The 17302-nt window shown below is 43.5% G+C and overlaps 1 protein-coding gene across 1 annotated transcript; it reads right to left on the bottom strand.

Moving 5' to 3' along the window:
- Positions 1–369: 369 nt before the first annotated feature.
- LOC127485609 (uncharacterized) lies at positions 370–10043 on the bottom strand. Its single transcript, XM_051828828.3, has 2 exons — positions 1459–10043; positions 370–914 (listed from the first exon to the last, which is right to left on the bottom strand). The coding sequence occupies exon 1, from the start codon at positions 9147–9149 to the stop codon at positions 7317–7319; it is 1833 nt and encodes a 610-aa protein (XP_051684788.2). The 5' UTR covers positions 9150–10043; the 3' UTR covers positions 370–914; positions 1459–7316.
- Positions 10044–17302: the final 7259 nt, after the last annotated feature.

Below are 17302 nucleotides of genomic sequence, written 5' to 3'. Positions count from 1 at the left end.
CTCTCACACACACACACACACAAACACATTTTCCATTCACTGGTTCACTCCCCACATGGACACAATGGCTGAAGCTTGGCCAAGATGAAGCTAAGATCCCAGAATTCCATCTGTCTTTCCCACGTGGTAGAGGCCCAAGCTCTTTGGCCATCACCTGCTACCTTCCCAGGGTGTGCTTAAATAGGGAACTGCATAGAAAGTGGAGTAGCCAGGACTTGAACTGGCCCTCTGATATGGGATCCTTCTGTTGCAAACAGAACCTTAACCCTGAAGTGGGGTCTAATCTTATTCCAGGTCTTTGCCTTCTACCTAGAGAAGCATTTGAAGCACAGAAACATGTACAGTACACAAAATGATAACATTTATTTAAGGGGTGATAAAGGAAACGTGAGCATGGGTGGGGAGTGGGCCAGGGAAAATGGAGGTAAGAGGAAAAGTGCAGAGAGAGCACCTCAGCATCCATCTCCCAAGAGCAGGACACACTTCTTCCAGTGCGGGCTGCTTTTGAGGTAGAAGTGTGGTGGAAATTCACATGGCACGTGCCCCACCCAGAAGGAAACACGCCCCAGTAAGGGGCAGTTTATTGGACAAGTAGGATAGAATTACATGGGGGCGAGCGCTTGTGACTTGGGACTTCCAGCTCTGTGGCCCTAAGCTAGCTACCTGCCTTATCCCATCTCATCCCCCCGCAGAGATTTCCAACCCTTAATCTTAAGGGGGTGCTGAAGGATGATGATCCGTCTTCTGTAGCTACTTCCTGCTGGCCAGGGGCGTTGTCCCTACCTATCCAGGGTTCGGAAACCTCTTCTTAGCTCATCTAATCAATCCATCTCATGAGCTGGGGAATTTTCATTGTCACGGCCAATCGCTGTTGCCCTTGCATGGTCATCATCATTTTGAGAAGCTGTCGAATTCTGAAACAGAAAAGTTTGTCAATCAGGATGAGCATAATTGGAAAAAAGATAAATTGCAAGTTGAATCCCCTTCAGGATAGGAGGAGTATATTCCACTGTTTCCCAAAACATGGGCATTGATAGATTGTCTTTGCTGAGATTATAAAACCATCTAGCATAGCCATAAAGACTGGTAATATCCTTTTCAGTGAATATACAACTGTTAGAGTAGATGCCGCAGATTCCATTAATCACTGCACACGCTCCTGGTTTTGCCAGTATGCATTTTATGGCCAGCTACTTGTCCATGACTGTCTTAGAGCACCCACAGCCTCAAGCAATTGCTGTAAAATCTGGCCTGAAGTGTAGGCTCTAGTTTGGCCCACACAATAAACAGATTTTTAAATGGTTTTCTATGGCCTAGCAGGATCTCCTACTATCATACTACAAGAACTATGGAGTTTTCCTCACAACAGCAGCCTCCTGAGAGAATAAAAGATAGGCAAAATATGTGTGCCACTAAGTGTAGCAGGTTCAATATGATAAAAGCAAAGGTTTTACTTACCCTTTTGCCCCTTGAAGATGTATTCGAGATCTTGGATGCATTCACAAGAATGAGCAGACTTGTTCTCTGTGTGCCCCTGTGAAGACTAAAGAGGTAGAACTGAGATCCTTGACAAATGTACCCAGCTTGGGATGCCCTGAATTTGACTTCAGTAGGAGTGCTGAGTAGCACCTGGTAGGATCCCTTTCATCTAGGCTGCAATTGATCAGAGGAAGAGTCTTTGCTCCAAATGTCTCTTAAGACTTGGTCTCCTGGGGATAGGCTGTTCATGATTTTGGGACCTGGCACTGTGAGAATTTTATTACCACAGTCCATTAGCCTCTTGTATAGGAAAAAGATTAATAATAAACTCTTACCTGATCTGTATCCCTGAGTGAAAGAGGGTATCAGAGGTGAAGAAGACCTTTTTACATAGCATTTTAGACAGGCAGTTTTAAAGCAGCCTTAGGTGCCACTTTCATCCTGAGGGCAATAGGTAAGAATTTAAGCCATCTTTCTGAGGTCTCTTGGCAAAGCTTCGCCAGGACTTTCTTAAGAATATGATTAGCTTTTTGACTTTGATGACTAAGGTCTCCAAGGGGTATGGAGATAAGAAAAACCTAAAGCAGTCACCACATGCTGAGGTACTTTCTTTATGACAGTATGCAGCCTTTACCCTCCAAATACCCAAGGAACTCCTGGCATTAAACATTCTCTTCCAAATAGTGAGAGTCATATATTAATAACTCCCCATTCAGCGCATGGGCTTATGACTGAACACCCACCTCCACTGGCATCCTTCATGTTGCCTGGTTGAGGAGAACATTCTATGACAGGGTTTGTGTAGTGAGGATACTTAGTGACCAAAAAGCTCAGGTAGAAAAGCTATTTCTAGAACCTGCCCTGCAGCAGCGACTTTTGCTGCCTTATCTGCTAGCACATTTCCCTGAATAGCATGGCTATCTGTCTTCTTGTGTCCCCTGCAGTGAATGACAACCACTTTCTAAAGACTCCAGTGCTCCTGAAGGAGAGCTAACATCTCTTCTCCTTATTTAATGGGAGAGCTCTTTGAAGTCGGGAGGGCTCTTCCTTTCCAAATTGCTCCATGTGCATGGAACTCCAGGAAAACAAACTGGAGTCTGGACATAATAACTCATTAACTCTTCCCCATTGCAAGGTTCTAGTTAAAGCAGTAAGTTTGGCCTTTTGCGATCAAGTGCTAGTTGGCAATGTCTGAGATTTTATCACCTGAGTAAGACCCACCATGGCATAACCTGCCTTTTAAACTCCATACTTTGTGCAACTACTGCTGTCAGTAAACCACTCTGTATCTCGATTTTCTAGGGTTTTTTAAACTGTACCCTTAGGAGTCAGTCCACAGGGACGAATGAGGAGTCATATACAGCTGAAGTTTTGGTAGAACCTGACAAGACAAAAGTGATATGGCTCTCCACAAACCCTGTTATGCTTATATATGTGATTCAGATCCCTTGTATTAATTGTATTGGATACATTACAAAGGTTTTATACCCCAATTTGAGGTCCTCGGCTTTAAGCAACCTGCCTCCAGGGCTCCTTGTGGGTTGATCTATATGTAAGGGCATCTTCATTACCCAATGCCCCTATTAAAATGTCTTAATGAACATGCCTTACATAATCTGGCCAGTTGAAGAGTGCTGGTGCTTTTCCAAAGGTGCCAACAACTTGGGAGCAAATGCACATATAATTGGGGCATTTTCCCAGCATCCAACATGAGCTTATGGGATGTCATCTCTGCAAGAAATGATCTCTAGTGGGGCACTGCTCCTCACACCAGGAGGAAAAGCTCCTGGGTTGTAAAAATAACACAGCCTATGCCTGAAGACCAGCTGCTAGAGGTTGTAAGCCCTGAAGCTTCTGTGTCCTGAACATTCTCTGGGGCTAGGACCAGCATATCTAGAGCTTGTGACCTCAGGTAGCATTGAAACCCATACCTGGGTGTGTATTCCAGGGCAGCAGAAACCAGCATAAAGCTAAGATAAATGGTAGTGCTGCTGACTAGGTACATGGTTTGCACTAGCTATGGGGTCCACCATGGTCAGGTGGGGTCCATTTCCATCATCCACTGAAAAGCTGAAGTCACACTTGAGGCTTCCATGGTCGGGCAAAGTCCCTCCCTCGGCTCCTGTTGAGGAACTCCTGCCATGTTAGGAAGTACCACCTGCTGACAGGGGGTGTGGCACATATACACTGCACACCTGTTTTGAGGACCACTCCAGTCAGATGAAGAGAAGTTTGCTAGCAAAAGGTGAGTGCTTGGCCCACCTGCCCATCTTAATAAGGAAAATACCACAATTCAAAATCTCAAGACAGAACTTTTTAGCCAGGTGTATTGCATCCAGTAGAAACTAAATTCCAAGTTCCAGGTTTTTCAGCAGCAAGAATGAATTTAAAAAACACACTACAATCTAGAAACAAAGATTTTGGGCACAAGGCCACAAACTGTCCAACTCTCTTCCCATTCCTCTGTCCAGATCTTCCTTACGAAGACATCTCATTGTCGCCTTTCCTCCCCTATAGCTGAAACTTAGGAACAAGGTCCCCACAACTGCATCTTAACAGATCTGCCTGAGATCAAGAGCAGTGAGACTGAGGGAGACACTTTTGAATTTTCACAAGGAGGTAAAAGCTCAGCACAGCTGAGACAGAAACAAATTGAATTCCACTTACCACTGTTGCTTTTTTGGTTCACTGCTGGGCTTTCTCAGACACCTGGATGGCTCACCCATAAGAAGTGAAGTAAGTGGGGTGGCTGAATGTGTATTCCAGGTCTGTGCCTTCTGCTTAGGGAGACATTCCAAGTACAGGCACATATACACTGTCCAGAATGATGAAGTTTATTAAAAAGGTGAAAGAACACACATGCATGGGCATAGGTGGGGAGTGGCCAGCAGCATAAACAGCTGGGGGAGGGGAATAGGAGAGGCAGCACCTCCCTCTGTCCTGGTCTCCAGCTGAAGAGTTTGCTTTTCCTGGACTCTAGACTAAGTTAAGGTCCCCATTCCATCTTTCTGCTCATGTGCACCTTGGCAGGCAGCAGGTGATGGCTCAAATACTTGAGTTCTTTCCACCCCCGTAGGAGACCAGGGTGGAGCTCCAGGTTCTGGGCTTCAGCCTGGCCCAGCCATGGCTGTTGTGAGCATTTGGGGAGTGAAGCAGAAGATGCAGATACCTCCCTCTCTCTCTCACTCTCTCTGTCTTTCACTCTCTGCTTCTGCCTCTGTAAATTTGCCTTTCAAATTAATAAATATCTTTTTAAATTAAAATAAATATAAAGCTATTTCCTTATAACCAAAAAAATTTATTGATTTGAAAGGCAAAGTCTGTGGCAGGGAGTGGGAGGAGAGAGACAGAGAGAGACTCCTCCATCTACTGCTTCACCTCCCAAATGACCAGAACAGACAATCTGGGCCAGACCAGAGGCAGGAACTTCTTCTGGGTTTCCCATGTAGGTGGCAGGGGCCCAAGTACTTGAGCCAACCTTCATGTCTTTCCCAGATGCATTAGCGGGGAGCTGGATTGGAAGTAGAGCAGCTGGAATATGAACTGACTCCAATATGGAGTGTGGGTGTTCCGAGTGGTGGCTTAACCTGCTACACCACAAAATAGAACTGCCACCCAAATTTTTAAACATTGAATTGTCAAGTAGCCATCTAGGTATATATACATCTAGGTGTATATTTATCTAGGTATATGACTCCAAGAATTGGAAACGGGGGTGGGTGTTGTGCAGCCAATGAAACTGCCACTTGGGAAGTCCACATCCCATACTGGAGTGTCTGGTTCCAGTCTTGGTTAATTTGCTTTCAATTCAGCTTCCTGCTAATACTCATGGGAAGGCAACAGATTATGGCTCCAGTTCTTGGGCCTCTGTCAACTGTGTGGGAGACCTAGATGGAGTGCAGGGCTCCTGGCTTTATCCTGGCCTGCCTTCACTGTAGTGGCCATCTGGGGAGTGAGGCAGAGCTCTCTTTCAGTCACTGTGTCTTTCAAATACATAAGTACATACATAATAGAAGAATTGAAGACAGGGTCTCAAGGAGTAATTTGTACCCATGTTCACAGTAGCATTATTCACATTACCCCTATATGCAAACAACCCATGGGGCCATCAAAAGAAAATGAGTGTGGGAAAACAATGTGGTCCAACTGAACCACGGAGTATTATTCAGCCTTCCAAAGGAAGGATATTCTGACACTTGCTACTGCAGGCATGAATCCTGAGGACTGGATAATACAAGCCAGCCACAGAAAGACAAACACCAAGGGCAGGCAGTTAAGATGCCTGTGTACCATGTCAGAGTTACTGGGTTTCACTCTCAGCTCTGGCTCCTGACTCCAACTTTCTGCTGTTGCAGACAGGGAGGAAGCAGCTGATGGCTCATGTGATTGGGTTCATTTCATGCACATGAGAGGCCTGAATTGAGTTCCCAGCTCCTGGCTTCAGCCCAGTCCAGTACTTGCCATTACAGGCCTGCAAGGAGTGAACCAGCTGATGGAAGCTCTGCCTGTCTCTCTGGCTCTCAAAGAGCAAATACTGCATAATACTTGAGACAGAGTTGTCCCATTCATTAAGACAGGAGTAGACCTGGGGGTGCCGGGCTGGGGAGGGGGGTGGGGAGTGTTTCATGTGGAGGAGAGGAGTGGTGGTGATGTGCACACAACCCTGTGAATGCTCTTCATGTCACTACTGTATACTTAAAAAGGGTTAAAATAGTAACATTTGTGTTTTGTATTATTAGCATAATTTAAAAGGTAAAAGAATCCCCCCACTCCAATATCTATCAATGCAGACCAAAGTTACTCAATTTGACTATAGCTGCCAATACTAGGCTGGACTTGATAGTGACCCCAGATATCACATACCGAAGTGGGCCACTGGGGCCAGCAGCTGCCAGTCATCCCCCAAGCAGCCAGTGGCCCCTGCACACATCCCAAAACAGGATGGGAGACTATTTGAGTATAACCTGAGAGTCCAGTACATTCATGCTAGAAGGAAGGCTTATCTGCCACACGTACCTGGGTTTCCCTGAGCAAGCACATGGCTGGATTTGTCATCCCAGAAACTCCAGACCTCACTGTGTCACAAGGACTTTTCAGAGCCTCCTCCCCAACTTTTTAGTGGTGACCAGGGCTCAGAATATGAGGTACTTGCGCAGTACCACACACCTCATAGACAGGAAGGCAAGGTTTGTATAGCTCTTGGAAGTCCCAGGGCCTGGTCTCTTTGTTCCTTTTTTCTACTTTTTATGGAATCAAGGAGATGTTTATGCATGCAGTTCTGTAAGTTCTGCTGAATGCACACAGTGTGGCTGTCCTCAGAATCCAGATAGAGAAAGCCCCTGAGGCTGGCACTTGCCCCAGTATGTTATGCCTCTTCTAAAGGAGCTTCTATAGTAAGTCCTTATAAATGGATACATTCACTACAGCGTTTCAATGTCAGGTGTCTGTTTTTCTGGTGCCTAGCAAATGGTCATGGATGCTAACCAATAAAAATGCTATTCTGCTGACTACTTGAACCATGTGACAACCGAGAAATGCCACTGACCTGACACTGAAGTGAGGTTATGCTCACCTGATCAGCTGCTTGCACATGAGACACAGGACCTGGTGGTGTGGTCTGGTCTGACGCCTGATCCTAGTTCCTCCTACGAGACCCATTGCCTTCACTCCCTGCCTGTTATTTATTACTGCCTCCCCACAATCCCTCCTCCCAGGCAGGGATCATAATTTCCTCTTGAGCATTTCCAGTGAATGAAGCTATGGGGCCACCTTTCTCCTCTGAATTCAGAGGTCTTCCTCTGGGTCTGGCAGGATACAACACACCCACAGAAGGCAGTTCACCATCCTCCTGCAGACCCCCGGCGGCCCTTGCTCTCGGCAGCTTTAGCAGGGGAGGTCCCTGCCTCCTCGTCCTGTTGGTTTTCTGGGAGGCTCTCATTCTCTGTCACTCCCTGGGAACAGCTCCTGTCTGCTATGTGGTCCTCACTGCTGCTGGAGCTGAGAGTGGATATGGAGGACACGGGGCTGTTGTACCTGAGGCCTGGCCAGGGAATGTAGGTCTCCCTCCTTATCCCAGGTTGGGGGCCATCTGTCCTCTCAGCCTCACTGCTGGTGATGCTGATAGTGGCTATGGAGGACAAGGAGCTGTTGTGGCTGAGAACTGGCCCAAGAATGTAGGTCCTCCTCCTTATGACAGGGTGGGGACCATCTGACCTGCCGGCCTCACTGCTGCTGGTGTTGAGAGTGGACGCAGAGGACACGGAGCTGTTATACCTGAGGACTGGGCGAGGAGTGTGGATCATCATCATGCCAGGTGGGGAACCGTCCATCCTGCGGGCTCCATGGCAGGCATTTAGCCCTGATGATGGGTCACCTTCAGGCAGCACTGGGGACGTGGCGCTGGCTTGGAGACCGGGTGTCAGGGGGGCTGCTTTATGGCTCAGCTGAAAGCCCAGCTCCACCAGGTAGCTTTGGGCCTCAGCATCCTGGGGAGATGCTAGAAGCTCCACTTCAGTGAGCTCAGGTCTCGCTGCTCCACGGAAGCCCTCCTGGGATTTCCCCCAGCTCAGAGCAGGGGACAAGCAGCCATCCTCCTCCTCACAGCCCAGCTGGAAGAGGAGGCCTGAGAGGTATTTCGGACCTTCAGTAACATGCGAAGGACCTGGGAGCCCCATGTAAATTTCGCTTCCTCCTCCTCTGAGGTGAGCCTGTAGCTGGGCTTTTCCCCACAGGGGGCCGTCCTGTTCTCGGAGGCCCTCCTGAGAGCTCAGGCTCTCCACACTTTCACTGAGGTCCTCGTCCTCGGTTGAACTCTGAGTCTGTTTGGCTGTGTCTTCACTCAGTTTGGGCCCTTTCTGCTCCATGCTGAGCCACTTGTGGCCCATAGCATCTGCCACTGTGGGCCTCTCAGCAGGGTCACAGGTCATCAGCCAGTCCAGCAGCTGCTCCAGTTCCCTGCTTATAGAGGAGGGGATTAGGTAAGAGCCAGCCAGGATGGCTGCCTTCAAGTATGCAAAGCTGTTCCCTTCAAAGGGCAGCCACCCTTTCACCATGGTGTATAGGAGCACGCCCAGGCTCCACACGTCGGCCTTGTAGCCATCGAATTCCTTCCCTAAGAATTCTTCCGGGGCACAGTATTCGAGGCTGCCACACAATGAATTGAGTTGTTGGCCTTCAGCCAATTTTTGGCTTAAGCCAAAGTCAATTAGTTTAATACACATGTTTCTGTCCACAAGGAGATTTTCTAATTTTATATCTCTGTGGACAACATGCTGCTTATGGCAGTACTCCACTGCTTCCAGGGTCTGACTGAAATAGTAGCATGCTTCTCCTTCCTCAAGGTGGCCGCGCACTGCCACTAACTTTCCAAGGTCCCCCACGCTAATATATTCCATGAACAGGTAGGCTCTCTCTGCCGTGTAGTCTACCTGCATTAGCTGTACAATGTGAGGGTGATGCAGAGAACTCATAATCTCTGCTTCTACCCTTGCTTGTGGGAACTCAGAGGAATCCCCGTGCCCTCTGGCAATGATCTTCACAGCCAACATGGTCCCACTCTCCACATGGCGGGCCAGCTTCACCTTGCCAAAGCTGCCCTTGCCAAGGGTTCTGAGGACTTCATATCCCTGGAACACCTCCTCCTCTGTGTGGGAGGATCTGTCACCACTCATTGTGGGGATATCTTGATATCTAGTGTACTGGGAGTAACACTAGCTAGTCTCCTACAGCACCTACGGTGACCTGGCAACCCAATGAGAAAGAAACAAATGAATAAGTCAATATGTTAATACTACTAACAGGTAACACTACATTTACTATACTACAGACTAATTCTATTCACTATACTCAAGTTACTAATATAACAAGAAAAAGAGAAAAAGAAAAGATATTTAAATTAAATACACAGAGATAAAAAGAAAAAAATTGAGTTGGGGGAAAAACTAAGAATAAAAAATAAAAAATAAAGCTCTTAACAAATAGACAAAAAAACTGCATATGAACTTCACTGTACTAATCAATAAGACCAATTCTAATTCACTATGTGATATTTGAATACAGCAAGAGAAATCAAAAAAGAAATGAGATTTTTAAATAAAATACACACAGATAAAAAAGCAAAAATTTGAGGGTGAGAAAAGAGGGAAAAAAAAGAACAAAATAAACAGCACTGAAAAGAACAGACAAAACCGCAGTATATAACTACACTAATTATTTAGATTAATTCTGTTCACTATGCTAATATTTTGAACAAACAGTACATATGAATTACACTCTACTAATCATAATTAAAACAAAATAATCAAGCAACAAAACAAAAAAATGGAAAACCATACCAGAAAGTAAAACACCAACTCTTATAACAAACTTACAATACTAATCCTCCTGTGTAAAGCAATTACAGATGAGAAAAAAATGAAAAAGGTGAGATACACAAGAATTAAACTATTAGAAAATGAAAAAAGAAAATAAATAGAAGAAATGACAAGAGAAATCAAAAAGAAATGAGATTTTTAAATAAAATACACACAGATAAAAAGCAAAAACTTGTGGGGGAGAAAAGAAGAAAAACAAAAAAAAAACCAACAAAATAAACAGCACTAAAAAGAACAGACAAAACAATATGAAGTACACTAATTATTAAGATTAATTCTATTCACTATGCTAATATTTTGAACAAACACTATATGTGAATTACACTATACTAATCATTATTTCAAACAAAATAAAAGTGACAAAACAAAAACAAATGAATGAAATAAACATAATAAATAAATAAATAAAATGAAAGAAACAAATGAATAAGTCAACTAACAGGTAACACTACATTTACTATACTACATACTAATTCTATTCAATGTACTCATCTTACTATTATAACAAGAAAAAGAGAAAAAGAAAAGATATTTAAATTAAATACACAGAGATAAAAAAATTGAGTTAGGGGAAGAAAACTAAAAATAAAAATAAAGCTCTTAAAGAACAAATAGACAAAAAAACTGCATATGAACTTCACTGTACTAATCAATAAGACCAATTCTAATTCACTATGTGATATTATGAACACAACAAGAGAAATCAAAAAAGAAATGCGATTTTTAAATAAAATACACACAGATGAAAAGCAAAAATTTGTGGGGAAGATAAGAGGAAAAACAAAACAAAACAAAACAAAAAACAAACAAACAAAAAGAACAAAATAAACAGCACTAAAAAGAACAGACAGATCTGAAGAGCCAAAGTGACTCTATTTTGAAACAATCAAAAGCAGCCTCCATTTCCCATAGCAGTCCTTGTAAAAGCAGGCATTCAGGCATTCTGGAGATATCCAAGTTTACCAAGGACAGCTAGCTCAGCAGACCAAGGCCAGCTCAGTAGAGATTACCAACTGAGGTAACTTCCTGAACCCAAGCCAAACAGAGACACACACCCCCCACCCTGCCCAATCACAAAAGGCCCCGCACCTTAAGCCCTTGATGATGTATCTCCCCTTTAAAAGCGTCCCCAAAGACCTGGGCCTTTCCTCCTTCCTCTGCTGCGCCGGTTGGTTGGATGAGGTCCCTGTCGTGGCTTGTACCTTTTTAATAGAAATCTTGCTTTTGGATTTCAGTGTGATGAGGTTGTTGATAGTTTATTGGGGGATCTACTTATCTGGGCATAACAAAAACAACAGTATATGAAGTACACTAATTATTAAGATTAATTCTATTCACTATGCTAATATTTTGAACAAACACTATAATGAATTACACTATACTAATCAGTGATTCACACAAAATAATCAAAAGTGACAAAACAGAAACACGGAGAACTGTAACAGAAAGAAAACACCAACTCTTATAGCTAAACTTACAATACTAAACCTCCTATGTAAAGAAAGTGATTACACATGAGAAAAAGAAGGTGAGATACACAAGAATTAAAGAATTAGAAAATGAAAATGGAAAATAAAGAGAAGAAATGACAAGAAAAATCAAAAGAGAAATGAGGAGATATTTAAATAAAATAAAAATGCACAGATAAGAAGTAAAAGATTGTGGGGAAGGGAGAGGACAAAATGGACAGAACAATAAAACAGCAAAAACAACAAAATATGGAAAAACTTATAGCTTTGTCCAAGTCTCGCTGGCCAGCATTCAACTGCTTCCTGGAAAAAACAGACAAAGTCCTCTGCCCAGCCAGGGATTCAAACAGGCAGTTGGAATGACATCACAATGCACCTTCCAACGTCAGAGCAAGAAATAGACCAATCACAGTTGGTGATACTCCATGGCAGTTTCCAGAAGTATCTGTCCATTTGATTAAAGAGAAAGTACCCCCAAAAGATCTTTGCTTAAGTTAGTGATAGAAATTGATATTTATTTTTTGCAAAATTAGCACATGTAGAATGTTCCAATTGCCTCCTAAAGTCTACACCCCAAATAGCCTTTCCTTTCAATTTAACATCTGAGTGATAGGTCTCAACATGATGGGACCACTTTCCTGGCATCATGACACTACCACAAAATGTTCTGTTGCCCGTGACAGCTCAGGTGCGTTGTTCATATCTGTAGAGCTGAGAGGGAGGTATCTTCCATCATTTCCCCTATGTTCATGAGCAAATTGCTCATTGGAATCCCTGGAGGACCACAAGGCAGAGGGCTGATGTGGTACAGTGCAGAAGGCAAAAAAAAAAAAAAAAAAAGCACAAACTGAGGAGTCTGTAGCCCGCAAAGCTGTGCTTCAAATTGTAGGGAGAAAAGCAAGACATTCCTAGAGATTTCAGTGCTTTTTAGCTATTGTAACAAGACCTTGTCTTGGGTATTTGAAAATTTTCACACTGTTTTCAAGGCTGGGGAGAGTAAAATTGAGGACCAGCAGACTCAGTAACTTGATTCAGACTCACTTTCTGCTTCTATGTTGGTGCCCTCGTCAAAAAATTGATAATGAAAGGGAAGGCTGGAGGCCTGCTATTTACCATATGTCTAAGAGTTGAAAGGGAGCATTGTATCCCTTTAAATATACCAGTATGACTGAGTTCAACATCCAAACATTAGGAAAAAGATGGCTCCTTTTTGAAGTGTCCTCACAAGGTGGAAGAAGTGAATGGACCCCTCCAAAGTCCTTGCAGAAAGTCCCTCATCCTGGGTCTTGTGTTGAGGTGCACTGGGTTAAGCTGCACTCTGCGATGCCAGCATCCCTCTACATGCACTGCATTAAGCTACACTCTGCTGCCTGCATTTCTCTATGTGTGCTTTAAGGATTCAATAAGTTGTGGGGCTAGGGAATGATACAATGAAGTTTGTGGTTTAGGAAAGTTCCTCTTGGGATGTTAATGCAGAACCTATAGGTAAAACCTCTTCAAGACTGGAGCCACTAAGAGGCCCTAAAGTAATAAGATCTAGAGTCTAGGTCACAGACCCAACTGACTGAACAGAGGGAATGAGAGAGCTGGAAGCCCCCAAGATGACTCTTCTAAAATGACTGAAAAACACAGAAGTGCACCTTAGAGAACTTTGTTTTTGAGAATGAATACTTATGAATATCCATAATGAAGAAGAAACTCAAGGATCTAAATAACAAAAAATTATCTGATTATAAAATGGGCAAATAACCTGTACCGATATTCTCAAAATAGGATTTACAGCAACCTACAAGTATATGGAAAAATGTACAATGTCACTAGTCATCAGGGAACTGCAAATCAAAATCACCATCTTATTCCAGTTAGAACAGTTTGATCAAAAGATAAAAGTAATAAATGCTGGTAAGGGTGTAGGGAAAGGGGATCTCTTTGTAGGAATGGAAATGACTGTCGTTGTTTTGGAAAACAATGTGGCCAATCCTGAGAAACCTAGAAACAGAACTGCTATATGCCTCAGCTATCCTACTACAGGGCGTGTATCTCTGAGTTGAAAGTATGTTGAAGAGATGTGTGCACTCATGTGTAGCATTGTACTATTCACAGTAACCATGATGTAGAATCAGGTGCCCATCAACTGGAGAATGGATAATGAAAATGTGGTATACACATGCAAAGGAATGCTAACAGAGTGGGAGGCCAAGGCAACTTTGGCTTGCTGACAAGGACATAACAGAAGGTCTGTCTCAGAAAGGCATGAGAACAACAGCTGTGGTCCTCTTGGTGGTTTTAGGTTTGTTGGGATCTACACTCTGCATAAGAAAGCCAGACCTTCCTGGTGGTCCCATTAATGATTGTTATATTTCTAATTTTAGGGAAGAACTCTTAGTCTCATGATCCCCAAAATGTCCATTGCTTTGTAGAATTTTAATCAAACAGAATGTTAGTGTAGGAGAAGGGGTTAATGCTTTATGCAAGGTTGATCTGTTTGTGGAAAAGAATTACAAGGTAACAGGCTCCTTGGTATATTCTTCCCACTAGAAAAAAGATAAATGTTATTAAAACTTTAAGTTAATATATGCAACAAATACAACAATGGTTAGGATGCCAAAACTGTGGAATAGATCTAAGGGAACCTTTAGATAAGTACAAAAAAGAAATTAAAGTGTTACAGAAAGAACTGCAAAAGAGGGGATATATTGAAAAAAGGGCCTTCTCTGAACATTGGGGCTTCTAGTAAAGATTTGATTAGGAAGGTAATATTCTAGCTTGTGTAGCCAATGTCTGCATAGCTAGATAGCACTCTAGGCCTTGGTTTGTGTGGGCAGCCTGTTATCTCGCACCTGTCTGTGTTAGTAACCCATGCTCTGAACATGCCTTTGAAAATTGTCATCTCACACCTGTGATTGTAACCCATGCTCTGAGTATGTCCTTGAAAATCAAAGAGATTGTGACTAGATAAAAATGAACAACAAACTTGGTATAGTAAGAAGAAAGAATCATTATGTGACTTATATAAAGAAACAACCTGGTACTCCAGAGACAGAGCCATGCCATCAGCCTTGCTGTGAGTGTGTCTCTCATTTCTTCTTGTGCCAACGCCTCCCACACCTTCAGGAACCCCTGGACTTGATGGAGCTGGACTCCACCATTTACTTCAATTTTTATTCCTCTTCATGGAGGAATGACACTAAACCCTGCCTAGGCTTCATATCCGAGTCACGGCACCATTATGTCACTCCTCCTCTTCATGGAGGAATGACACAGGACCCTGCGTTGTTCTTTTGTCTGCTCGGCCCTCCCCGGGTTTGCTGCTGGTTCTTCCCAGGTTAACTACCAACCTTTCCACCTCCGTGGAAGGGCGGTTCCCCCTAGCCACTTTCCCCACTTCCGCGGGGGAGTGGCCTACAGTCGGCCGGCTCTCTCGGGGGCTGCACAGGTGTTCCTTCAGATAGATGTTCCTCTTAGATGTTCCTGGTGCATGTTGTCTCTCTCCTCCTTTATAGTCCTCTTCCACCAATCCCAACTCTGCTACCCACAAGCCGAGTACACTGCTCTCCTTCAATCAGGAGTAAGTCCTACAGTTTATTGGTTGAACTGGAGGCAGCTGTGTAGAAGCTGTTTCTCCCTTCTCAGCGCCATATTGTGGGAGAGCAGATGCATAGAATAAGTCTTAATTCCAGTAACTTAGTCTAGTCCGAGTTGCTCCCCACAATACTCCTTGCAGACTGCTGCTCTCTTTTCGTACATAATCATTCTAAAATTCATCCATGGCATGTTTTTGCCTTTTCCACCACTCTTTCCTCTCCCTCTATTAAATAAAGTAAATAAATACATCTTTTAACATGGCAGGGATTTGATGAAGCAATTACGATGCCACTTGGGACACTTGCATCCAATGTCAGAGTGCCTGGGGTTGAGTCCAAGTTCTGCTACTGAGTTCAAGTTCCTGTTAATGTGCATCCTGGGAGAGAACAGGTGATGGTAAAGGTACTTACGTCCCTGCCAACTACATGGGAGATGTGGATTTAGTTCCAAGCTCCTGGAATTAGCCTGGTCAAGTTCCTGGCTGTGGCAGGTAATCAGGTGGTGAGCCAGTGTTTGGGATTTCTCTGTCTCCCAAATGAATAAATACATATATTGACATATTTTTTAAAGATTTATTTATTTATTTGAAAGTCAGAGTTACACACAGAGAGGAGAGGCAAAGGGAGCAAGAGAGAGAGAGAGGGAGAGAGAGAACCATGGTACAGCATGTGAAGTGTGTATTTTGAAGGGAGGTTTTATTCACTATTTTCAAATAATGATTTTGAGGATATTTTACATAGTTATCGAAAACTTATTTTTTTGCAAAATGTCCATTCAAATCTTTACTGATTTTAAAAGTTTTTTTTTCTGTTATTTGTTAGAGTTCATTATAAAATTAGTCACATTTTTCTTAATTTTCATTCTATGTATTTTTTGCTATTTTGAATAGTATCTTGTACTTTTTAAACATACATGTATTTATTTGAAAAGCAGAGTGACAGGGTTAGAAAAAGAAGCAGGGTGTTGGGAAGATGGTGGTATAGCAGCAGGACATTCCAAGTTGCATAGGAAAAAATGGATAGTGAGTGAGCAGAGAGGATACAAGCCAGTGGCAGAATAGCCAGAAATTCATAGAGTGGCCCAGGACTCCACCAGAGACTGCTCAGGTCTACACTGGGGGAGCAAAGAGGAGGGGGAGGTGGTGGATGTGCAGCAAAGGAGCTGCAGAGGGAATAAGCAAAGAGGTGCTGTCCCCACCACCAGCGAACCATGGGGAGAGGTTGTGAGTCCACAGAGCTGTGGATAGAGGCAGGCAGGAAATCTTGGTTAACTATGTTTGAAGTTCCAAGCAGGAAGAAGGAGAAATTGTAGAACAGGCAGAGAAATTGGCACACCATGGTCTGTCTGTGTCTCCCCTCTACCCACAACTGGACTTACAACCAGTGGAGAGAAGCCATATTGATAATTAACATTTTCGAGCATAAGCAGAGGGCTTCTGCATTTGCATCCCTCACACACACCCATCAATTGTGAGGTGCACCTCACAACATGCCCCAAAGGATCACAACATTTCAGAGTGTTTTCTTCCACATTATGCAAGCTGTACAACTAGGACTAGTCCTAAATCTCAAAAATCTAAGATCATTGTACACACCAGTGAGAAGAGTGCCCAGCCCCAGTAGGCAGGGCTTAGTGCATCAAAGCCCTGGTACTTATCTCCACCAGGATCTAGAAATAAACAGGATTCCAGGAGACAGGACTGCATGATTCACTTGCATAAACACATGGCAGCCAATAGCAGAGGGAAATAAATTTTAAAATAAAATCAACCAGAAATGCTGAAGAACAAAGGAAAAATATGGAATAAGAATAAGGAAGACTCTATGAACTCCCCAAAGGAGCAATAAAAATCTTCAATAATGGAGGCTGATGAAGAAGAGATCAAGGATATGCCAGAAAAGGAATTCAGAAAATTAATAGATTAATTATGTGGCACCGGCACACTGGGTTCTAGTCCCGGTCGGGTGCCTGATTCTGTCCCAGTTGCCCTTCTTCCAGGCCAGCTATCTTCTATGGCCCAGGAATGCAGTGGATGATGGCCCAAGTGCTTGGGCCCTGCACCCACATGGGAGACCAGGAGAAGCATCTGGCCCCTGGCTTCAGATCAGCATGGTGCGCCAGCTGCAGCGACCATTGGAGGGTGAACCAATTGTAAAGGAAGACCTTTCTCTCTGTCTCTCTCTCTCTCTCACTGTCCACTCTGCCTGTCAAAAAAATTTTTTTTAATAAAAATAAAAAAGAAGGTCTTGTTAATGAAATAATAACTGTTAAAAGAGATGGAGAAGGGCACTATGTAATGATTAAAGGATCAATTCAACAGGAAGATATGACTATTATAAATGTATATGCACCTAATTACAGGGCACCTGGCTGTTGAAAAGAACAAGGGTTTTAAAG

The sequence above is a fragment of the Oryctolagus cuniculus genome, chromosome 19 (genome assembly GCF_051225735.1).
Source record: "Oryctolagus cuniculus isolate XC-2025 breed Fujian yellow rabbit chromosome 19, ASM5122573v1, whole genome shotgun sequence".
In the NCBI taxonomy this organism is placed as follows: domain Eukaryota; kingdom Metazoa; phylum Chordata; class Mammalia; order Lagomorpha; family Leporidae; genus Oryctolagus; species Oryctolagus cuniculus.
Note: the sequence above shows the minus strand (reverse complement) of the source record. Positions and strands in the feature narration are given on the sequence as shown.

Coding starts and splice junctions, on each gene's coding strand:
- LOC127485609 (XM_051828828.3), bottom strand. CDS start 9,149: ATGAGTGGTGACAGATCCTCCCACACAGAGGAGGAGGTGTTCCAGGGA.